The 25,448-nt window shown below is 44.2% G+C and overlaps 1 protein-coding gene across 1 annotated transcript in view; it reads right to left on the reverse strand.

The window, feature by feature from the left end:
* The window catches only part of LOC126236816 (ATP-sensitive inward rectifier potassium channel 12-like), a 157,346-nt gene that overhangs the window by 3,193 nt on the left and 128,705 nt on the right, over nucleotides 1-25,448 (reverse strand). The window contains exon 6 of the mRNA XM_049946413.1: nucleotides 6,092-6,323. Within this exon, the coding sequence (XP_049802370.1) occupies nucleotides 6,092-6,323 (232 nt within the window). The remainder of the gene's footprint in view (nucleotides 1-6,091; nucleotides 6,324-25,448) is intronic.

Here is a 25,448-nt window from a genome sequence, read left to right on the forward strand (position 1 = left end):
GATGATACAGAAGACGACCTTGATTTGAAATGAAAAAAGAAACTCAGAATGGTTTAGAGAATACGGACTGCTATGTAAAATATTCTGGAAATGGGTAATACCAAACCTTACATTTTACTATCAATATTATTATATTATTATACACTCCTGAAAATTGAAATAAGAACACCGTGAATTCATTGTCCCAGGAAGGGGAAACTTTATTGACACATTCCTGGGGTCAGATACATCACATGATCACACTGACAGAACCACAGGCACATAGACACAGGCAACAGAGCATGCACAATGTCGGCACTAGTACAGTGTATATCCACCTTTCGCAGCAATGCAGGCTGCTGTTCTCCCATGGAGACGATCGTAGAGATGCTGGATGTAGTCCTGTGGAACGGCTTGCCATGCCATTTCCACCTGGCGCCTCAGTTGGACCAGCGTTCGTGCTGGACGTGCAGACCGCGTGAGACGACGCTTCATCCAGTCCCAAACATGCTCAATGGGGGACAGATCCGGAGATCTTGCTGGCCAGGGTAGTTGACTTACACCTTCTAGAGCACGTTGGGTGGCACGGGATACATGCGGACGTGCATTGTCCTGTTGGAACAGCAAGTTCCCTTGCCGGTCTAGGAATGGTAGAACGATGGGTTCGATGACGGTTTGGATGTACCGTGCACTATTCAGTGTCCCCTCGACGATCACCAGTGGTGTACGGCCAGTGTAGGAGATCGCTCCCCACACCATGATGCCGGGTGTTGGCCCTGTGTGCCTCGGTCGTATGCAGTCCTGATTGTGGCGCTCACCTGCACGGCGCCAAACACGCATACGACCATCATTGGCACCAAGGCAGAAGCGACTCTCATCGCTGAAGACGACACGTCTCCATTCGTCCCTCCATTCACGCCTGTCGCGACACCACTGGAGGCGGGCTGCACGATGTTGGGGCGTGAGCGGAAGACGGCCTAACGGTGTGCGGGACCGTAGCCCAGCTTCATGGAGACGGTTGCGAATGGTCCTCGCCGATACCCCAGGAGCAACAGTGTCCCTAATTTGCTGGGAAGTGGCGGTGCGGTCCCCTACGGCACTGCGTAGGATCCTACGGTCTTGGCGTGCATCCGTGCGTCGCTGCGGTCCGGTCCCAGGTCGACGGGCACGTGCACCTTCCGCCGACCACTGGCGACAACATCGATGTACTGTGGAGACCTCACGCCCCACGTGTTGAGCAATTCGGCGGTACGTCCACCCGGCCTCCCGCATGCCCACTATACGCCCTCGCTCAAAGTCCGTCAACTGCACATACGGTTCACGTCCACGCTGTCGCGGCATGCTACCAGTGTTAAAGACTGCGATGGAGCTCCGTATGCCACGGCAAACTGGCTGACACTGACGGCGGCGGTGCACAAATGCTGCGCAGCTAGCGCCATTCGACGGCCAACACCGCGGTTCCTGGTGTGTCCGCTGTGCCGTGCGTGTGATCATTGCTTGTACAGCCCTCTCGCAGTGTCCGGAGCAAGTATGGTGGGTCTGACACACCGGTGTCAATGTGTTCTTTTTTCCATTTCCAGGAGTGTATCTTCAGAGTGCTCATCAGTGCAACCATTTTTAAATACAACTGTAAATCTTCCTTTCAAGATGTGAACCTGCTTAATTTCCCGAGCTGCATCCAGTTTCCACTACTTTGATTTGATTTCAATTTTGAGGAAGGAAAAAAAGTCACACAGAGATATGAGTGATGAAGACGGTTGCTGGGAGACAACCGTCATGATTTTTTAGTTTTTAGCCACAACGTCGTGGACGCAATGAGCAGCAGAACAAGTGCCAGCGGTCTATTCGTGACTCCTTTCAACTTTTGTCTTTCATCTCCCCCCGTCCACCTCAACCGCATTAGGACGCTGTGGGCTGACGTCCTTCGTAAGATGGCTGCCTTGCGTTTGCTGCGAAATTCTTCTTGTAAATAAACTCACCGCGCATCGTGAAGCATCGTTATCGAAGTTTGTCTTGTTATAGGAGGAAAACGAAATGTTACAGTGTAGCTGTTGTCATCTCCACTTCGTTTATGACCACAGAAAAGCGGTATCACAACTTCCCGCTAGAAGTGAAGAGAAAAGGTGCTACATTTTAGGGTCGAAAAGATGTACGGGATGCAAGTGTCAGATTGGGGAGACAAGGGCGTGCTTGGTTCAGTTCCAGGCTGTTTAGGGTAGTAAGTAAAGCTTTGAAAACATCTTATTCAAACTTAATTATGCTACTCAACATTCAAAATATAAAACATGGGATAAATCAATTAACATCATCAAATCTTAAGTTTTGCGGGTAAAAAACTTTGTAGATCAGTTCAAACTTGAATAAGCGTTTTTAAAAGTTTATTTCCGTTATCTCCACTCGGAGGAGTATTACAGGATGGCCTTTCGTGTTGGTTGATATCCAACAGGAATTCCTTAATAGATCTGGTTTCGTTTTTGAATTTCAGATTCTTATCATTCAGTACAAACCCAACACTACTGGTACACGAATAACCTTTTACGAATATTTTCTATCTTTGTTTGCTACCTCTTTGGACAAACAAGTTTTTAACATATGAGGATGTAATTACTAATGGTTAACTCAAAAAGCTCGTATCTATGTTCATAATAATGATATTGTTGCACAGCAATGCTGTTCCCAGGTGTATTAATAAATTTTCGAAGCTGCTGCTCGATACAGACAACAGAAGAACCAAGTTTGACTCTGTCTGCGTGTCACAATCATGACCTAGACGAAGAGTGGCAGTAGGCGAAAAGCAGGGCAACGTTCGTGACTCATGGCCACACAGCGAGCAGAGGTATACGAAGTAGTAGCGGTGCAGTATTGCGGCATCCAGAATGTCGTCCCGCAAACTCTGCAGTACAATACAGAGTAATAACATGTAACATCCGAGCTGCGCTAGCCCAAGGCGTTCTAGTACTGACTGTAAATGCAGAGGCAGGGAAAACCGTCCGTAGCTGAGACATCACGGTGCAGACAGGACCGCTGACACTTCTGGTTAACCTGCTGCAATGACGTGATGTGTGGCTTTAAAACCCCATGTTTCAGAACTCTGATCCTCGTGTCTGGTCATTCCGTCTTCATTGCCAATACCGACGGAGCGGCAGTCTCGTTAGTTGCAGGTTAACTCTGCTGCCGAAACGTGATGTGCTGCTTGCTACCTGTCTGAAGAAACTTGACCTGCTGCCCGTGGTTGGACTTCAGCGCTCCACGTTGCTGCTACCGGTTGTTCACAGCCGTGACTGATAGAAGATGCGGACCAACTGGGCCTTCCTCTGTCGAAGAGTCAAACCGACTGACTGCAGGCTTCCATCTTCCACTTTCTTGGTGGGCGTCTGAGTGCCGCCTTGCAGACTGAACATGTACCGCCTTCCTGGCTGTTTCCTGTGGGGTCTGAGGGAGCCCTGGGCTTCCGTCTTCACGGCAACTACTATGCGGAAGATGATAAGCGTACAAGCCTAAGCGCGTCTCTCTTTTCGAGGATGCTGAGCCACACCATATCCACAGAGATGAGTTCAGGGGGCGCCCCGCTGGCCCCCGCTACAATGCCCCACACCGCTCTGCTGTCAGGCAGTGTGCCTGTCCTACTGCAAACTGCCAGAGTGCTGTGCCCAGCAGTCCCCGTAGTGTTTGTATTGGTATCAAGCACACATCCAACACAAAAACACGTACAGTATTCCACGACGTGCCCCAGGGGTATGCACTGGATGTACACCACAGTGGTTAGACGTAGGATTTACAATGGGGCTGTAGTGTGGCAGAAGAAGGTAGAACAGTGGGTTGCTGCTAAGGAGCTTGCTAAGGTGCAGAGATTGGCCTGCTTAGCCATAACGGGCGGAATTAGCAGCACACCAACCACTGGAATGGAAGCCATGCTGGATATGCCTCCACTGCACCATTGGGTCAAGATGGAGGCAGCAGCTGGGGCACACAGACTTAAAACTGGCAAAAACTGGGTCTCATTCGGATATCCAGAATCACACATTAACATAGTGAGTGAGGTAAATATAGGAATGGCTGGGGAAATGCCTGCTTACTATATAATAACTCCCAACTGCTTCGACAAGCCCTACAACACAATAATTGGAAGTAGGGAGCAGTGAGGAAAACAGATCGACACCGTATGGGGGACATCTTTTGATTCACCGATGGGTCGAAAACAGACCAAGGCATTGGGGCAGGGGTGTACGGGGGTTCAGCCAAGACTGGAGAGCATCATTTCTCTAGGAAAAGTGGCCTCTGTATTCCAAGCTGAAATTACTGCAATCAGGGCATGAGTGGAGGAGAACATGCATAGGTGCTACAATGACCGCAGCATCTACATCTATTCAGACAGCCAGGCAGCCGTCAAATCATTGGCAGCTCCTGCAACAAGATCTAAGATTGTTGCAGATTGCCACAGGGCTCGGTGGAGCTCGGGGGAAGCAATAGGGTGAACCTAGTGTGGGTCCCTGGTCACTCATGGATCTGTGGCAATGAACAAGCCGATAGAGTGGCTAGGATGGGGGCAACAACTCCATTTATTGGACCGGAACCTGTCCTGACAATCACCAAGGCTATTATCAAATTAGAACTACGGAACTGGCTTAGCCGGCCGCGGTGGTCTCGCGGTTCTAGGCGCGCAGTCCGGAACCGCGCGACTGCTACGGTCGCAGGTTCGAATCCTGCCTCGGGCATGGATGTGTGTGATGTCCTTAGGTTAGTTAGGTTTAAGTAGTTCTAAGTTGTAGGGGACTGATGACCACAGCTGTTAAGTCCCATAGTGCTCAGAGCCATTTGAACCATTTGGGAACTGGCTTAGGAAACAGCACGTAGGATATTGGACCAAGATCCATAAACAAAAACATGGCAAGGTAATGATGCCCAATCCATGTTTTAAAAGAAGCTCTGTCATCCTGGGTTTGTACAGGAAAGCGATCACACTGATGACTAGACTGATGACTAGCCATGGGAATTTCAACAAACATCTACACACAATGGGTATAACGGAAGAGGACCCTAAATGGAGGATCTGTGATGAGGGTGAAGTAACTATATCATACCCAATCTTCGAATGCATGGCATTGGAGAGTAAAAGATACAGAATCTTCGGGACAACTAGACCTGAAGAAATTGTGTCTAACAAAAAACTGGTAGGGGGACTCCTTGCACTATTTAAGGGCACTGGTTGGCTTTACTAGATATAGAGGGAGCGATACCGCACAAAAAACCTAGTTTCGATGCGGGTAGTGGCGGATCAGACCTAAGCTGTTTTAGCTTCCCTGTTAAAATCAATCAATCAATTCCACGATGTACCACACTGTGTAGCGTATCTATCAGATTCATCTGGTGTACCCTTGGTGTTCATATGGTGCATTGCTTGTTGTAAAAAAAAAAAAAAAAAAACAGTACATTACTGTAATTTGTTTCCGGGTTCGTAACTGGACGTACAGCTCCCAACTCAACACATGAGCTGCCAGATAAGGTTTTCTACTACGGGCAAGCAGATGGAAGCAGAGAACTTGTGTTCAATGTCTGCGACGCAATCCGGCAACGACCTTGCGGTGTTCCAACGAATGCGTGTTTCCAAAAGGGTCGAGGCTGCATTCCAATGGATGGCAGTCACATCGAGCACATCCGAAGAGTGCTGCATGGACATGGCGATCATTGATAATAGTGGAAGTGGACGATTACTTCGAAAATATGAAGTATACGACCGTTTTTTATAGGAACTTTTTCCTTCCTTTGTTGCTTACTACATCCTCTAAAATAGTGGAATCTTTTTGTGGACGCCCTGTGTACTAATGAAATGCGTTTTACCTTATAAGTAGAATGTTGAGTGTATAGCTATTAAACGTTTGAGTTAATACTTTTCTATAGTTTCAGGCGAATTTAATTGTTAGAGCACGACACATCATCAAAATCACCAAATCAGTTATCAGAAATGGACATTTCAGAACTTGTCCGCTCTTGGATGGTTTCCTGCGCACGCCCATGATAATCGACCGTGCAGTTAAGAAGAAATTTTCAGTTCGTTCAGTGAGTGAAGTAATTTTCTGCAGCGAACCAGAGAAATAAAGAGCATCGGTCGTACCTTCTGGGAGCGTCCTGTTGGTCTCCTGGTCGCAGGCAGAGGGGGTGGGGGTGTCCACGGGCCGCGTGGCGCCCAGCGCGCGGTAGTCGGTCATGTAGCAGCGCCGCTCGGGGCTGAAGCGCACCACCTGCTCGAAGCAGCGCCCCCACAGGACCTCACTCAGCAGGTAAGACGTGCGCGCCTGCACGCGCTGGTCGGTCGACTCGATGGTTCCTTCCAGGATAGCAATCACCTGTAATACACACGCTCCATTAGCAAATATCCCTATAAAGAACCTAAGGTCTGTCTTGCAACCCGTGAGCGGGCTGTTGGCCTCATTCCATTTAGGGTGCAGCCTATCTTCTTTACGGCATTAAGAGGGTGAGGGTGGCGGCCCCATCAAACCGGCCACCTTTACCCCCTCGAAAGATCGTCGCTAATCATTTGATATCAGGCTGAGTGGATCTGACACCACCCTGGAGGGACTGGAGCGAGGAAAAATCTCCGCCCCTATCCAGGATTAAAAACAGAACCTTCAGAGCCAAACCAATGGTCTACCCACTACATCACCAAATGTCCCTATCCGAAGGAAAATCAGTGAGTATTAAACCAGTTCAATTCATGTATCACTGCAAAACATGACTGACGGAGAAAAGAGATGGGGACCTTTAAGGGCAACGAAATAAAGTGTACTGCGGATTTGTCAGTTACTAGTTATCCTTGCGTTTCAGCAAATGACCAACTGTTAGCAGCTGCTTGCTGCATCACAGAAAAGAAAGCTGTCTGTGCAAAGATGACCGCCCCATTGTCAACTGGCACCGCGTTTGAGTAGCGATATGTAACACGTTTTTTTGAGTAGTGAATCTGTTAAACCTGTGGAAATGTATCTCAGGATGAAAGCATAGTATGGTGATTCGTTTATGTTCCTGTGACAAGTGCACGAGTGCTGCAGAAAGTTTAAAAGAGCCGTAACTTCTAAAGAGGATGCCCCGCACTCGAGCCCAGCACATCCCAGGGAGGCGATCGAAAACATTATCGCAGTGAGAGCTTGTGACGGAAAACAGGCTTATTTCTGTAAAAAAAAAGTAACCACTTGAATTCAAAGAAATAGTATCGGCAGCCATTGAGAGGTTCATACTAAATAAATTAACAAACGACGGAGCTGATCCTCCTCGGTGCACAAAATGGTTCAGAACACTGTTGCAGAAACAACAAAACAAATATGGCAAATTTAAACAGACGCGAAACCCCCTAAATTGGCGACCTTTTACAGAAACTCGAAATTTAACGCTGACTTCAATGCGAGTTTCTTATGCTAGTTTCCACAAGGAAACTTTGTCTCGAAACCTGGCAGAAAATCCAAAGAGAAGTGAAGTATGCTAGCGGCAAGACACAGTCAATGCCTTCCCTGCGCGATAGCAGCGGAGATACTATTAAATACAGTGCTGCCAAAGCAGAGTTACTAAGCACAACCTTCCGATATGTCTTCACAAAAGAAGACGACGTAAATATTCCTGAGCTCGAATCAAGAACAGCTGCCAACATGAGTAACGTAGAAGTAAATATCTTCGCAGTAGCGAAGCATCTTAAATCCCTTAATAAAAGCAAGTCTTCTGGTCCAGTCTGTATACCAATTAGGTTACTTTCAGAATATGCTGATGCAATAGCTCCATACTTAACAATCATATACAACCGTTCGCTCGACGATAGATCCGTATCCAAAGACTGGAAAGTTGCACAGGTCACATTAATATTCAAGAAAGGTAGTAGGAATCACTAAATACAGGCCCATATCATTAACGTCGATATGCAGCAGAATTTTGGAACAGATATTGTGTTCGAACATTATGAATTACCTCGAAGAAAAGGATCTATTGACACACAATCAACATGGATTTAGAAAACATTGTTCTTGTGAAACACAACTTGCTCTTTACTCGCATGAAATGTTGAGTGCTGTTGACAAGGGTTTTCAGATTGATTGCGTATTTCTGGATTTCCGGAAGGCTTTTGACACTGCACGGCACAAGCGGCTTGTAGTGAAATTGCGTGCTTATGGAATATCGTCTGAGCTATGTGACAGGATTCGTGATTTCCTGTCAGAGAGGTCACAGTTCGTAGTAACTGACAGAAATTCATCGAGTAAAACAAAAGTGATTTCTGGCGTTCCCCAAGGTAGTGTTTGTTCCTTATCTATGTAAATGATTTGGGAGACAATCTGAGTAGCCATCTTAGGTTGTTTGCAGATGACAGTGTCGTTTATCGACTAATAAAGTCATCAGAAGATCAAAACAAATTGCAAAACGATTTAGAAAAGATATCTGTATGGTGCGAAAGTTGGCAATTGACCCTAAATAACGAAAAGTGTGAGGTCATCCGCATGAGTGATAAAAGGAATCCGTTCAACTTCCGTTATACGATAAATCACTCAAATCTAGAGGCCGTAAATTCAACTAAATACCTAGGAATTACTGTTATGAACAACTTAAATTGGAAGGAACACACAGAAAATGTTGTGGGGAAGGCTAACCAAAGACTGCGTTTTATTGGCAGGACACTAAGAAAATGTAACAGATCTACTAAGGAGACTGCCTACACTACGCTTGTCTGTCCTCTTCTAAAATACTGCTGCGCGATGTGGGATCCTTACCAGATAGGACTGACGGAGTACATAGAAAAAGTTCAAAGAAGGTTAGCACGTTTTGTATTATAGCCAAACAGGGGAGAGAGTGACTGAAATGATACAGGATTTGGGGTGGACATTATTAAAACAAAGGCGTTTTTCGTTGCGACGGAATCTTCTCACGAAATTCCAATCACCAACTTTCTCCTTCGAATGAGAAAATATTTTGTTGACACCAACCAACATAGGGAGAAACGGTCACCATGACAAAATAAGGGAAATCAGAGCTCGTACGGAAAGATATAGGTGTTCGTTCTTTCCGCTCGTTATACGAGATGGGAATAATAGAGATTTGTGAAGGTGGTTCGATGAACCCCCTGCCAGGCACTTAAACGTGATTTGCAGAGCATCCATGTAAACGTAGATGTAAATGTAGCCGCCGTTCAAGATATTAGTGTTAGTTCAGCACACGTTCGTAATGTGCTGCGATTCAGTGATCTGCAAGACCGATAACAAGCCAGTTGTCTGACGAATTCGGAGATTATCGCTTTGAAGCCTGTGAGGATCTTTTGCTTCGTTTGCAGATCGAAGGTAATGGATTTTTTGACAGAAGTGCTGTGGGAGATGAAACTTGTGTCCACAATCACAAACCTGAAATTAAAAGATCGAGCGAGAAATAAAACCAAACTCTTTCCCACAGAAATCCGTTCCCCACTCAACCATCGACAGGAATAATTATGCTTACTCTGTTTTGGAATACAAAAAGGGTAATTTTTGAGAATTACTTGAGATTACATGGGATTAACAGTCTCCAGTAATTCATACTCTTATTTGCTACGAAAGTCTTGCAATCAGTAAAAAACGACGAGGATTTCGGGCTGTAGGTGTTTTGTTGCAACACGACAATGCTCGTTCTCATACTACCCGTTGACTCGTAGCAACGGGACATGAAATCTGAATATCGGACACCAACTTTACTTACCATATCTCGTCCCGGGGGACTTTCATTTATCCGACAGCTGCAAGAAATTCTAAGAGGCAAACATTTCAGAAGCGACGAATAGATGAAGACCTCAGTGCAGGAGTAGCTGCATTGACAACCAAATGCATTCTCAAGAGATATATTTCCGAAGCGGTGGAATGGGTGCATTACACTTTATGAAGACTACATCGAAAAATTATGTAAGTGTAATTTTTCTATGTTATCTTACTTGCATAATAATAAATAATTAAGGTTTCCATCTGATTCACCCACGTATTAGTGTCAGTGGCGATGAGAAACAGCTGAAATCACTGAAATTTAACGAAGCTCCAGGCCTCGTTGGAGTTCCAATCATATTCTATACGGAATTTGCCCTTGAGTTAGCTCCTCTTTCGAACATAGTACTATAAGGGTAGCAGAAGCAATACACAAAATTACCCTACAATGTCCATGGCAACTACATGTTGTAGAATGTTGGAACATACTCTGGCCGGCCGCTGGTGGCCGAGCGGTTCTGGCGCTACAGTCTGGAACCGCGCGACCGCTACGGTCGCAGGTTCGAATCCTGCCTCGGGCATGGATGTGTGTGTTGTCCTTAGGTTAGTTAGGTTTCAGTAGTTCTAAGTTCTAGGGGACTTATGACCTCAGCAGTTGAGTCCCATAGTGCTCAGAGCCATTTGAACATACTCTGGGCTCGAAAGTAATGAGGTACCTTGGACAGATCCATCTCCTCCATGCCGACCAGAATGGATCCCGAGAACGACGGTTATGTGAAACACAATTCGTACTTTCGTCTCACCCACATCCCACTCTGAAAAACATGGAACATTGCAATCCGGTAAATGTAGGGTTTTTACTTCCGAGCTTTTATACTCAGTACCACACCGAAAATTACTGGACCATAGATTTCTTACAAGGGAAACTCACCGTTGCACCTTCCCCCACCCCCCACCTCAGTAGTCAGCCCATCAAAAACTGAACACAGATCAAGGGGGAAAACAAGAAGAAGCTATACTGAACTGTAAAAAAAAAAAAAAAAAAAAAAAAAAAAAAAAAAAAAACAATATAGAGCATCCTTACAAAGCAGCGGCGTCGTGGTTAGTGGTTACGGTGTTGGAATGCCAACTGGGCGAAACCTTGTGCAATTTTTTTTGTTTCGCTGTATTCAAATTTTTGTTTGTGTGTGGTGTAACGTCCCTTTGCAATAGCAAGGTGTAAGGATGGAACCTATAATTACAGTTAATTCTCCACAACTCGTCTATTAGCAGCCGAAAGGAAGTGGCTTTCATATGGGAACAGCAAACATTTGATTACAAGGCGACAAATCAACCGAATCCTTCACCAGAAAACACTCACAGTTTGTGAGTAGTAGGGAGTTAGGGTTATGAGTCCGGTTTTTATATGCAAATTAATTAAATTGATCACTGACCACGCCCCCCCCTCCAGATCACGCCCACCACCCTCTTCCCCCCCCCCCCCCGGAAGACATCACGTGTTTCTCTTAGGCTGCACATTGCCCCAGCCACCTCCACTCCTCTCCAACCTCCCCCTCGCACAAACTATCCTAATGGCGGGAATTTCGAATTTTGGAGAGAATTTTTTTGGCTCAGTGCTGTGCCGACATCCCACCCCACCCTCTCACCAACGAACTGGCGTGAAATTAAAATTGGCGGTACCCATTCCAGAAGTCGAACCCTGGTCCTCCTGGACGGAAAGCCAAAGTGCGCTCACCTAACACAATTATACCACCAGGAGGCGCTTGGAATTAATGGAAAATTAAAATTGGCAGTGCCTTTTCTGGGACTCTAGCACTGATTCTACTGGATGGAGAGCGCAAGTGCACCCGCCCCCTCCCCTCCAACACATGGAAACTGTCCAGATGCAGGAGAGGAAGGTTAGGTTAGTGTACTTCATTTATTTAGGTTTGGGAAGTGAATTAAAGGTAGGTCTTAATTATGTAATTAATCATAAAGATTGGGCATATTTACACAACTATATGTGTGGCACTACACAAGGGCGGCCTAAAAACGCATATGGATCTCAAGAATTGATTATACCGTACAATTGGTGTTATCCTGCTGGGAAAAAATTTCGCAATACCAGTTGAAACTAATGACAGACACACTCAGACTCTACCCTTCACCTACAAGCTGGCAGGAAAAAGGCAGGGGTATAAGTTACTATCTTTATTCTTTTTGATGGGAAATATGTTCAACTGATAAGATGCTGGTGTTCGAGAGAGAGGAGTTTAAAAATTGTATTACCTATAAGCATACAGTATCTATCTCTGTTTGATGTCGAAAGCCACCCTACAGCTCAGGTAATCGAAGGAAATACGCGCTATCACAACTGATGGAAAAAATGCATGACAGTTCTAATTACACTTCGAAATTGTCGTGAAGAAACAAGCACTCGTAATAAACGGGTCATAATAAAATACATGTACCGGGGAAAATCGTCATATCAAAAGACTGTAGAGGGGGCAGTGGTTGAACGTGAGTTCTCCTCGATCTACAATCACAAACAGCTGAAAACCAAGGCCCTCTCACCTCCCCTCACGCCTCCCCCTGCCTCCCTCCATTCACCTATGGGGAGGACATTGGCTTTTTCAAACGGCCACGGCCACTGGCCACACCAGGCATTCCGATACCGTTCGTGGTCACTCACGACACGCGGCCTGCCTTGAGGCAGCATCACTTAGCACAAAAGGGAAATTTACCAGCACAACCCCGTCCCTTCGGAGAAAGCTCCAGATGGCTTTTTCAAAAGTCACCTGCTTGCAAAGCTGGAAGCCCCTCCCGCCTAAAGCGAGTGCAGCCTCAAACCGCAGTCGCTTCAGTACAGAGCGTGATGCCGACATCCCTCAAAACAAAACCTTGATAAATGAGTGCTATCCCTATCGAGGTTAGTTTGTGTAAACGGACTACCATGACCTCTCAGGGAATTCGCCCGCAGCAGGCCGCCGTCTGCACTGGACTATTTAACATTATTGCGACTCCTATAATAAAGCAACTATTAAAAAACGAAAACACAATTGCAATGATAATATATGTCCTCTTTCCAAGAAAATAGGCCAACTCCATTTTAGTTTCGTCTTATAGGCAAAACTGGTATAGTTTTTACGTTCGACTGTAGGATATAATTCGCATCTCATTATTTTGTGAGCTCCAATGAAGTGCACCACCACTGATCACAAATGATCAGCAGAGACATGTCCACCATGCGTAAAATCAAGGGAAAAAACTTTGACTATTTTGCTGAGAAAATTATCGATCACTGCAGAAAGTCCTCGTTATTCAAAACCATCATCAGAGTAAAGAAAAAGCGATAATTTAAAATCCAAAGAAAAAAATCCATATTAAGCAATTTCTTTCAGCTTATACCACGGTATATTGATAATTTTTACTTATGGACCGTCTTTCAGATTGTTGAACAAATTACACGACCTGAGAGCGTTTTTCGCATTCAGTGTCTGTAAATAAACTGTCATGCACGTATTTATTACAAACATTTCAGATAATCATTCACGGCATTGGCTCACATGTTGGAAAAAAACACATTCATTTGACGTTCAACAACAAGAAGCTATAACTCTCGAGAACACAGCTGTTTTGTACACTATGACAGGTCCCATTTTACCAGTGTGATGCTATATCATACTAGCATTTACGAAACAAATCGTGAGAGCCTGTCTCGCCATGTGTAGGTGGGAGGTTGAAATTTCGTTAAAACATATCGCCACTACGAAAAAAGAAACACCTGTCAAAAATCATTCCGTGGTGCCCTAGCCATCTCCTCCACCCACCAGGTGGCATGTCATTGATATCTATTTTATAGGCTAAGTAATTAAATTCATCATGAGAGTCACTTTGCACATCGAGTAATTTTTTTTTTCAGTAGTCGGATTACACTTATCAGGTAGGGCAACTGGGAATCCACGGAGGGAACACGATGTTCTTTTTGAGGAACACTGTAGCACTATTGAGGAACTACATTTGAGGATGGCCACAGAGGGATTCTACAGCCCACAACATACGTTTCACGTAAGGACCACACTTTTAAAAACACGAGTGTAATGACTATGCTACCGTCACCATAGAAAAAAAAGCGGTCTTGAGCCTATAGGCACACATGGGTTGCTGATAGCGTTATGCTCTCTGGTAGATATCCTGTCCTCGATTTGGAATCAAGTCTATCCATTCAACCACTAGAGACGTCTTTTAATGATAACAGCCACTGGTGAATCATATTCGTGCCACACTCGTATCCCAAGACTAGTCACCTTTTTTCGGACCTATCCGCTAAGAGTCCCAAACAGCTAGATCTCCAGTGCTGTTTTCTTAGACAGTCCCTCTGTATCTTGTAACTGCTCATAAGTCTCTGCCCCACCACCCTTGCAGCTTCGTCCATGTGATTGTACCAATTTAAGTCGATCCTTAATGGAAGATGTAGAGTGCTATATCTAAAACATTCTGCATCTCATGTAGAAACAAGACGGGCTGAGTTCATGCGACAGTACTGCGTTTTGACCCATTGGTGGCAATGGGAACACGTTGTTATAGCTCCGCCAACAGTGTACAGTGTGTAAGGCCAGCGCCAAACGAAGCTTTCCCCTGAAACACAAGGTAGTAGAAGAGATAGTACTAGCATTTACAGTGGTGTTTCTTGTTTGGAAAATTAGGAAGACTCCACACTGTACAGGACATGGAAGAAGGACGAGGATTTTGCTACTGAATTGCGATGCATCTCCAAACTACATACAGGTACCGCAGTCTAAAAGAGATCTGCATCTCTCAGGGTGCATTCATATCCATCATCCAAATATTGTCTCCCATTTCGGTATTTTGTACCGTCAAACAGAGAAAACCTACAAACTACAAAAACTGCACTAACGTCATCTGTTAGAGACCTTGACAAGATATTACCACGTCCTGTCTTCTCTGTCTTGTGATACATCTGAAAAAAAAAATACAGTCTGCTTTCCAGAATTGACCATATGTGGCGATCCCATTAAATGTAGAGGTATTATTGGTTCATTGAAGCAGGTGGTTTGTTATCGAAGTCGCTTCCCAGACCAGTGTAGTGTTTCATCACATGTACTGTAGGAGGACCATATCTAATGGACAATCAATCACACAAGAGGGTTCCTGTATTGTTCCTTCATAAGCAGTTTAATGCGTTGTTTTCTCGGTTGCAACACACCCAATCAAGGTCCGTGTCAGCTGCTGCTAAACTGACATTAACACATTTCGATCCTTTAGCTCTCACGGAAAGCTGAACATCGCATGGCATAAACTATGTAGCTACTATAACACAGGCTGGTAAAAATAATGCTATGTTTCTCATTGGCAAGTATGTGGAAGACATCGCAATGGAAGAGTTTGCGGTATTGTAGAGTGCTTCAAACAGCTATTCGAAGGTGATGACCTGCACAGTTAATCTCATGTTCCCCATCGACAGGGTAGCGGATGTCTCGGTGCACCATTTCGAAAAGCAGTGTTCCTTCATTTTGCAGTCATGTACGTGATTACTGTTCCGGTGTTGACCCTCGCTGGAAGGTACTGTTCACAACACGTGTGCTGGCCGGAAGGTACTGTTCACAAGACATGTGAGGTAGCACAAATAAAAACAGGTAGTGTTTTGTTATTGGTGAAAAAAATTAAAAATAAAAACATGTGGAGGGGATCGCAGCATTTGGATATTGGAAGAGTCTGTAGTAATGAGGAACGCTTCCAAACAACTGTATTGAGCTGATGACCTCTATATGTAATCCTGTGTTCCACAGTGACAAATAGCAGATATCCAGTGTTCCGCTAAGGCTCCCTCCATGTCAACCGAGTGGTGTCAGTCAATCTTTATGCAGTAATCAGTAGCATACCCAGTGAATGGTTGGGATGGGAAAGACTTCGTTGATATGTGGTGATGTACTGTAATACACATTGCAGTTGATAGCAAGATCAATTTTAGCAATTTTACCCAGAAGTCGGAGAGAGCTATATCTACCACATTCTGCAACCTGTGTAAAAAGAGAGTGAACTGAATTAATGCTGTAGGAACATGTTTTGACCACACAGTGGAAATGGGAACACGTTGTCGTAACCCCACCAACCGTGTGCTATTTGCAAGGTCAGTGCCAAATGTAGCCTGCTCCTGCCACACAATATAGTTGAAAGACAGTACAAATAGTTATGTTGGTGTTTCTTATCGGGAAAATTAGAAAGACGCAACATCATACAGGTAATGCAGTCCAAAGCAGATCCGATTCCCTTAGGGTCCATTGACATCTATCACCCAAACATTTATCGCCTTTATTCTTTACCATCCAGCAGAGAAAAATTACGAACTATCAAAGCTCCACTAATTTCATCCGATAGATTTTTAGCGCATCTCTCTCTTCTGATATACCGAAAACAAATACCATATACGTCCCAGCATCGAGCATATGCGGCGATCCTAATAAATATTTAGATATTAATCCGTTGGAGCAGGCGGCCAGTGATCGATGTCATTCGCACAGACTAGTGTAAAGTTTCACCGCCCGTTCTGTACGAGAGCCATCTCCAACAGATTATCAGTCGCAGGAGGGGGTCCCCGTTTATTTTTTGTTATAACATGCTTTGTACACTGCCATACATTTTGTTTTTTTCTGCCACGGCTTTGACGTCTGTGTCAGGTTCTAAACTGACATTAACATGTTTTGGTTTAATGGCTCCCCCAGAAAACTAGACATTGCATAGTGTAAATGATGTTGGTCTGGTGATCCCACAATACTGGGCGATTGAAATAAAAGACAGTCTCAACATACGGAAAATGGAAGAGTTTTGAGGCATTGTGGAGCGTTTCCAAACTGCTGACCGAGCGTGACTGATGACCTCTATATTTAAATTCATCATTCACAGTGATGGCATAGCTGATGGCGTTGTGTTCATTTGATTGGTTCCTCATATTGCCGCCATGCACGCGATCACTGTTTCGGTGTTCCCCATCCCTGGAAAGTGTTCCCCCTCCACCAAGACTCTTTCTCCATTTCAAAGAAGCAATGTCAGTCAGTTATTATGTGATAATCAACAGTATACCAGTGGACGGTTGGGATGGAAAAGACACCGTCGATGTATTGTAATAATAAGCATCATAGTTGATAGTGCGATCAATTTAGCAATTTTATTGTAATTTCAGCACCGACCAATGGCGCGGTAGCATGCTCACCAATTTCTGTATCATCACTAAACAGCCCCTACACTACTTTGCGAGTAACACCGCGAATGTAAATAGACGACTGTGCAGTTTGTTCATTCATTGTTAATTCTCATACGTATACACAAAAGTATACCAGACAGCGACCTACATATCTCTAGCACTTTGATCATATTGCATAATTTACGACCTTTCTCTTTGTGGTGTGGATGGGACTCGCATTTTTAGTATAGAGACCGAAAGATCTCCTCGCATTGTCTTTGACCAACGCTCCATGCAGCACTGGCACCGATTTAATCTGCAGCTGACCAGACGTAGACCACTACATTCCAGGTTTCGTGTAGGAACCGTGGGAACCAAGGCTGTAAGTGCTGTCCTGCACACATCCAAGAACACAAGATTTCTCGAGGTGCGCGAATGTCGAAGAGGTTAGCACCCCTTATCGGTGTATAGTAGATATGAGTCTGTTGTGATTATATAACAGAGGGTTAAGAATAAGAAACGAGTGGTTTTTATGCATGATGGAGCTCCAGACGGACGGAGTTTGCTGCATTTTGCGTAAATCAACTGCGCTATCAATTCTAAAGTATTGTTCTAGTGTCTGGGGTCGTTACCAAGAAGGTGTTGGTAAGGGAGAACGTAAACACATGCACTCCTAAGGCTACAAGTTTTTGCCCTCAAAACATGCTATAATGTTAGATCTTTGCGGTTTCCGACCTATACAGTCATATGGAAGGCAACGCTGTTTCTATCCCAATGTAAGAAATATATTTCCAGCGCATTACATACATTCTCCTTGCGGGATTCTGTGCGATAAAATATGGTGATAAACTGTAAAATAAAAAACTACCTCCTTAAAACATCGATTCCTTGTGACACATGTACAATATAGCTTTCCAGAGGTGTATAGCCTCCACTATTCACATCCGATCACGGTTCAGAAATTACACTATGCTTCCATCAGTCCTATATCAAATGATAGTTAGTAACGAAGAATGCCTCTTACAAAGAAAGAGACAAACGCAAAGCAGCGGTGTTTGACATGTGACATTACAGGTCGTGCCACTACTAACTCTGTAAACAGAACATCTGTCAAGCAAATGTATACACGGGGCTTGTAGTGCCTCACAAATACCTGTCGCTAACTTAGAATCATCAAAGTTAGAAACTGAAGACTCGAGTTTATGTCCAAGATGCACAAGTCTTCGTTCATGTAGAGGAATGCGTCAAAACAGGACGGAAGTCCTCTGATGACTGAGAGGTTTGCTGTTAACCATTGCAAGTAGGCAGTGCTCTAATTCACACACAGAACAAGCAGTTGTATGCAAGTCGAACGCCGGTTATGTTACGCAACTGATGCATCCCGACAGAACAACATAAAAAGTGGCCAAATGACCTGCAGCAACATGTCCCTCTCTCTCTAGACTGCATCATCAGTCAACTCGCGTGTGTCACCATTACCTCAATAGACGCACGGGAAAACGTTGCCTCAACGAAAAATAAAAGTCTGTTTCTCCAGTTCCCGGTGCTTTCATCAAAAACTTGGCTGCCATATGCTCATTCCCATATACAAGAATTCCATAACCAGCATGTCTGATCAGATGTAAATCCCAAAGAAATTCAGGAAAGAGAGCATCAACATCGATTCTCAATCAACGTTTGGGCAGGCGTGCTTGAATGTCTAAAAAACAGCGCTGCTTTATAGGATTCTTAGCAGATAGGTACAAAAAAGATGACTTATTTCGAGATATGAGAGTGGTACGAATATGATTCACCAGTGGTTGTAATCATTAAACGACGTCTCTACAGGACCCAAACAAATATTTGGTTGAATGGATAAACTTGATTCTAAACCGTGGTCAACATTTCTACCACAAAGCGTAACGCTGTCAGCTACCCGTACGTGCCTGTAGACTCAAAACCGCTTTTTATGCAGGGTGACGATAACATAGTCGCTACGATCATGCTTTTCTTACGTGAAATGTATAATGTGGGCCGTAGAATCCCTCTGTGGTCAGCTTCATACGTTGTTGATCAATAGTGTTATACGTTCTTCGAAAAGAACATCGTGTTCTCTCCGTGGATTCCTATTTCCCCTACCTGTAGAGCGCAACCCGACTATTGACAAAGAAAAAGTTACTCGTCATGCAAAGTGACTCTCATGATCAATTTAATACTTAGCCAATCAAATTGATATCAATGACATGCCACCTGGTGGGTGGAGGAGATGGCTAGGGCACCACGGAATGATTCTCGACAAACGTTTCTTTTTTCTGTTTTCGTTGCGGCGATATCTTTTAATGGAATTTCAAACTCCCACCTACACAGGGCGAGACAGGCTCTCACGATTTGTTTCGTAAATGCTAGTATGATATAGCATCACATTGGTAAAACGGGACCTGTCATAGTGTACAAAACAGCTACGTCCTCTTGAATTATAGCTTTTTGCTGTTGAACGTAAAATGAATGTGTTTTATTCCAACATGTGAGCCAATGGCGTGAAAGACTGTCTGAAATGTTTGTAGTACACAAGTGCATGACAGTTTATTTACAGACACTGAACGCAATAAGCGCTCTCAGGTCATGTCGTTTGTTCAACACGCTGAAATTGCTCAACAGAGATTTTTTTTTTCTTTAGATTTGAAATTATCACTTTTTCCTTAGGTACTTCGATGACGGTTTCGAGATAACAAGGACATTCTGCGGTGATCGATAACTGTCGCAGCAAAATAGTCAAAGTTTTCTTTCCCTGATTTTACGCAGGGTGGACATGTGTCTGCTGTTCATTTGTGATCGGTGGCGGTACACTTCATTAGACGTTACAAAATAATGAGATGCGAATTGAATCCAGCAGTTGAACATAAATTCTATACGAATTTTGCTCCAAAAACTAAAATAAAACGGACTTTGCCTATTTTCTTGGCAAGAGGATATTTATCAGCGTGACTGTTAAATAGTCCAGCGCAGAACGGTGACCTGCCGCAGGCGAGTTCCCTAAGAGGTCACGGCTGTCCCTTTAGACAAACAACCCTAGGTTGGGATAGCACTCGTTTATCATGGGTTTGTTCTGAGGAATGCCAGCATCGCACTTTGTACTGAAGCGACTGCGGTTTGAGGCTGCATTCGCTTTAGGCGGGAGGGGCTTCCTGCTTTGCAAGCAGGTGACTTTTGAAAAAGCCATCTGGAGCTTTCTCCGGAGGGGTGGGATTGTGCTGGTAAATTTCCCTTTTGTGCTAAGTGGCGCTGCCTCAAGGCAGGCCGCGTGTCTTGAGTAACCACGAACGGTATCGGAATTCCTGGTGTGGCTATCGGCCTTACGGGAGTGGCCATTTGAAAAAGCCTGCATCCTTCCTGTAGGTGGATAGAGGGAGGCAGGGAGGGAGGGAGATAAGCGTGAGGGGAGGTGAGAGGGCCTCAGTTTTTGGAAGTTTGTGATTGTACATCGAAGAAAATGCACAATCTTCTAGGACGCGATCTTCCCCATTAATGCATTGGATTATGACCCGTTCATTATGAGTGCTGGTTTTTACACGACAATTTCGAAGTGTAATTAGAACTGTGATGCATTTTTTCCATCAGTTGTGATAGTGTGTATTGGCTTCGATTACCTGAGTTGTAGGGTGGCTTTTGACATCAAACAAAGATAGATACTGTATGCACAGAGGTAATATAATTTTTAAACTCCTCTGTCCAACACCAGCATCTTATCAGTTGAACGTATTTCCCACCAAAAATAATAAAGATAGTACCTTACACCCCTGCTTTTTTCCTGCCAGCTTGTAGATGAATGGTAGGGTTTGTGTGTGTCTGTCAGTAACTTCGGGTGGTATTGCGAAATTTTTTCCCAGCAGTATAACACCAATTGTATGGTACCATCAACTCTTGAGATCTATATGCGATTTAGGCTGTCCTTGTGTAGCCTGATCTTTATGATCTGTTACATAATTAGTACCTATCTTTACTTCGTTTCTCCCAACAAAAATAAATAAAGTAGACTAACCTAACCTTTCTCTCCTGCATCTCGACAGTTTCCATGTGTTGGGGGGTGCAGTTGCACTTTCTATCCAGTAGAATCAGTGTTACAGTCCCGGAAAGAGCACTGCCAATTTTAATTTCCCTTCAATGCCAAGCACCTCTGATGGTATAATTGTATTAGGTTAGTGCACTTGGGCTTTCCATCCAGGAGAACCAGGGTTTGAGTTCCGGAAAGAGTACCGCCAATTTCAATTTCACACGAATTCGTAGGTGAGTGTGTGGGGTGGGACGCTAGCACAGCCCTGGGTCAAAGAAATTCCCGCCGAAATTCGAAATTCCCGCCAATAGGGTAGTTTTTGGGTGTGGAGAGGGTGGAGAGGGTGGGTGGGGGAAGGGGCTGAGACCGACTTGCAGGCTGAGAAACACATGTGATGTCATCCGGGGATGAGGGTGGGCGTGGTCAGGATCTGGGGTGAGCGTGGTTGGTAGGTGATTAATTGATCAATTTAATTAATTTGCATATCAATTTGATATCAAAGCTGGAGTCTTAACCCCATATCCCAACTACTTAAGTGTTTTATATGATAGGAATCTCTTATCGAGGCACCTAATTTGTATGCCTGGTAAGTGAGTGAGACATGCCTCCTTGCCCAATTTAGGTGTTAGTGTGAATGTGAACTTGATCACTCCCAAGGAAATGATGAATGCATAACAGTTTGTCACATAAGCTGCAACAAATTAACGCAACATTTTCACAATCACACAGTTTCTCTGTCCTCTGTCAAAACATAACGTTTCAATATTGTTTAAGTTTCGTTCCGTTTTGGAAGTTTTGACCTTTGAATTCATTTGTTGTCACATAGTTCACACGCGTTTATTTATTGTTTTAATTTCTGTAAGACGTCAATGTCCTACTGAATAGAATGGATAAAGTTATGGGTGAAGAATATAATATGAGAATTAATAAAGCAAAAACAAAAGTAATGGCATGCGACAAAGAAGATCAAGTGAATGTCCAAGTTCATGTAGGCAATGAACTGCTTGAACAAGTTGATAAATTTACTTATCTGGGCAGTAATATTACCAGGCATGGAAGGAGCAAGGCAGAAGTGAGAAGTAGAATAGCTCAAGCAAAGGCTGCTTTTAACAAGAAGAAAAACATATTAACATCTAAGAGCATCAGCCTTGAAATCAGGAAAAGATTTTTGAAATCATATGTGTGGAGTGTGGCATGCTGTGGGTGTGAAACATGGACTCTCGGGACAGCGGAAGACCAGAAGCTAAATTCTTTTGAAATGTGGTGCTATAGACGCATGCTCAAAATAAAATGTATCGACAAGGTCACAAACGAAGTGGTTCTGGAAAGAGCAGGTGAGAAGAGAAGCTTCTGGAGTTTCATTGTTAAAAGAATAGTGCAATTTACAGGCCATCTATTAAGACATAAAGGACTCCTGAACACAATCATAGAGGGATATGTCGAGGGAAAAAGACCAAGAGGAAGACCACGACTGAGGTACATGGATCAAATCGTGAAAGATGTGGGATGTAACACCTATAAAGAAATGAAGAGAAAAACTGAAAGACGCACAGAATGGAGACAAGCTGCCATTGTAGCTGTTGCAAACCAATCCTTGGATTGACCACTACAGAAGAAGAAGAAGAAGTCAATGTGGTGTCTCGAGACAACATTTGTATGATTTCAGGAGGAGAACAATCGTCAGGAAGGTGGAAGAAGACAAAGTGTGATGAGTGGAGCCCAAGAGTTTGGTGCTGCTCACAACATACCGAACCACAGCCATTGCTGCCCGAAAGAGAGGAGTTGGTCGACCACAATCTGTTACAGCAGCACTTGACAGCTACATGTGCAACAGGCAAGAAGGTACGTACGTCGAACAGCGAGTGCAATTGCAGCTACATTTAACAGAACTGCAAGGCAGGTAATCACACTCTCCATAATGGCACGACGACTGCATGGGAATGCCTCTTTTCCCGGCGACCAGTGCGTTTTGTTCGCTTGACATCCGGTCATTGGCGGCGCCGTTTGTATGGCGTCAAGAACGTACGGACTGGACCAACAAGGAGTGGAGTCGCGTGCTTTTCTCGGATAAGAGCAGGTTTAGTCTGCTCAGTGATTCCGGAAACACCGTCACATGGCGAACAAGGGAACACGTAGTGCACCAAGGAACATTGTCGAGCATGATCGTTGTGGTAGCTCAGGTTTTATGGAGTGGGGAGGCACAATTTTGTATGGGTTTACTGACCAAAAGATCTTTGAACACGGTACAATCACTGGCGAACGCTATTGTGACACTATACTCCTTCCATTTGGGTCATGATTTCATTTTTATGTATGAAATGCACGGCCACATCAGACAGCACAGGTGGAGAAGCTCTCGGAAAGAGAGGATATTCGCGAATGGACTTTCCTGCCCGTTCCCCCGGCTTAAAACCCATCGAGCACGCTTGCGATGCGTTGGGGACAGGTGTTGCTGCACGCTCACATGCATCAACAAGTATTCGGAAGTTGTCAGCCGCGCTGGTGGAGGAATGGAACAGCCTTCCACAAGAACTCCTAACCAATCTTGTGGCCAGCATCTGGGCTCGCTGCACAGCATGCATTTTCGTCGGTGTCGACCATACACCATATTAAGAATCACGTCCCACCTTTTGTAATGTCCAGGGGACCATTAGGGGAACTCGGGGCGGAACGGAATACTTAATGTTTAGCAATTTCTATAAAATAAGGGAACACAAGGAAACACTTCTCAAAGTGGTAAAAAAAAAACACCTTGTAGTGAAACCTAATGTACCTTAGTTTAAAATCACTTAAAACAATACATTTTGCATTTTTTACAATTTTTCAAAGAAAGTCTTGAATATTTCCCGTTCCGCCCCACCCACGGAGCAGAATGGGATAAGGCTATTTTTTGTTAAATTATTGCATAAAAGCCGAATTTGAATTAAGAATATCGCATTAAACTATGACAAAATGTTTTATAACAGGCAATTCAGACTAAGGAATGTGTATTTTAAACAATTAAAAAGTCATTCTTCAAAATAAGAAAATATTTTAACGTCATTCTGAAAAATGTACAATGCTTAATAGCCACCAAACCACTAACTACTAGTCCTTTCGACAATAGTCACAAATCAGTATTTCCTCTTCATCTTCACTGTCTATGCCAGCACTCTGGCATGCGACCCAGCCCTCATTAGAAACGGAGTAGAAGTCCCCACAGTAGAGACACTCAGCATCCTCTCTCTGATTCTCTCTTGTCTATCATCTTCTTCCTTTTATTTTCCTTAAGGTCCTTGATGTCCACTGTTTTGGTTTTTTTGGATGCACAGTTTGATATTTTTGCCTTAAGTTGCATTGCACCTGACGTCTCTGTCCTGACATTGTTCATATTTGTGCACCCTCCTCCTTTCTGAAGGCCTACTTTACGTGCGACAGCATTCTGCAGTTCCTTCTTATAAAGAGAATCTGTTAATACGACGGTTTTTCCTTTTCGTCTTGTAGTACACCGACAGATTAGTGGGACTGGAATGACAGCCTCGGGCGATAACTGGAAAGCTGAGTTGTTCGGCGAACATAGCTTGTTGTGAGAGTCTGGCATCCATGAACATCTAGGCTGGGTTTGCTTTCTACTTGCATCAAAATATGACGGGCAAAAGGGGACACTATCCCATTCTGCCCCGTCCCGTTCCGCCCCAAGAGCACTTTTGAGGTTAACAACTTTTATGGAGTGTAATAACGGACGTATTTAAACGCATTAAATAACTAAAGTATAAAAAATGATGCCATGCACTTTAAGGGAATGTGTCATTTTAGGGTGTACAACTAACAATTAACAACTTACCTGGCGTTGAAATTCACCACACGTTAGAACAACGCAAGCGGTAACGTGATGGACAACAATTCACTTAGATCTCGCACTTCAAACTAAATCAGAATGGCTGCCCTCACTTCCCTTCCATTCGGAGAAATAGTTACATGCCCATACAACAGGTTGCAACACTGTCCAGTCTAGAAAAGAGCAATTTCCCATTGTGCCCCGCTATCCCGTTCTGCCCCGAGTTCCCTATAAATCGCGGTGATTTCAGTACTGTTCTCGTCGAATAAAAGTGTCAGTCCTGTTCGTCTAATTGTTTTTCTTTCAGTTACGTTTCGTACTATACTGTAGCAGTCCTTTTTATATGTGGTCCAAGTTTCATCGAGTTATGTTACTTCGGAGTGAGACTGCATCCGAAAGTAACTTGCGTTCTTAAGTTTTGCACATCATTCTATTAAGATTAATTACAATGGCACTATAACAGTTTCATCAGTTTAAAGTCTGCAGTTCGCAGCCGTTTGGCGATGGCAGCAGGATTTTGGCCTAGGGAGCCATCCTGTTGGATCAGTGTACGTAGCTCATGTATTGGTTGCTTGTTGGAGGAATACTGCTAGTGCGCACATGTACAGAGACGAGGTATTCAGTGGCTTTGCAGATGCGCAGTTGTTCCAGCGAGTCTGCCCCGCTGGACGAATTTCTCAAGGTATAGGTATTCACCACATAGAATCTCCGGCTATGTATCTCAATCTGAGCCATTTCTAATAACTCTGC

This window comes from Schistocerca nitens, chromosome 1 (genome assembly GCF_023898315.1).
Source record: "Schistocerca nitens isolate TAMUIC-IGC-003100 chromosome 1, iqSchNite1.1, whole genome shotgun sequence".
Classification (NCBI taxonomy): Eukaryota; Metazoa; Arthropoda; class Insecta; order Orthoptera; family Acrididae; genus Schistocerca; species Schistocerca nitens.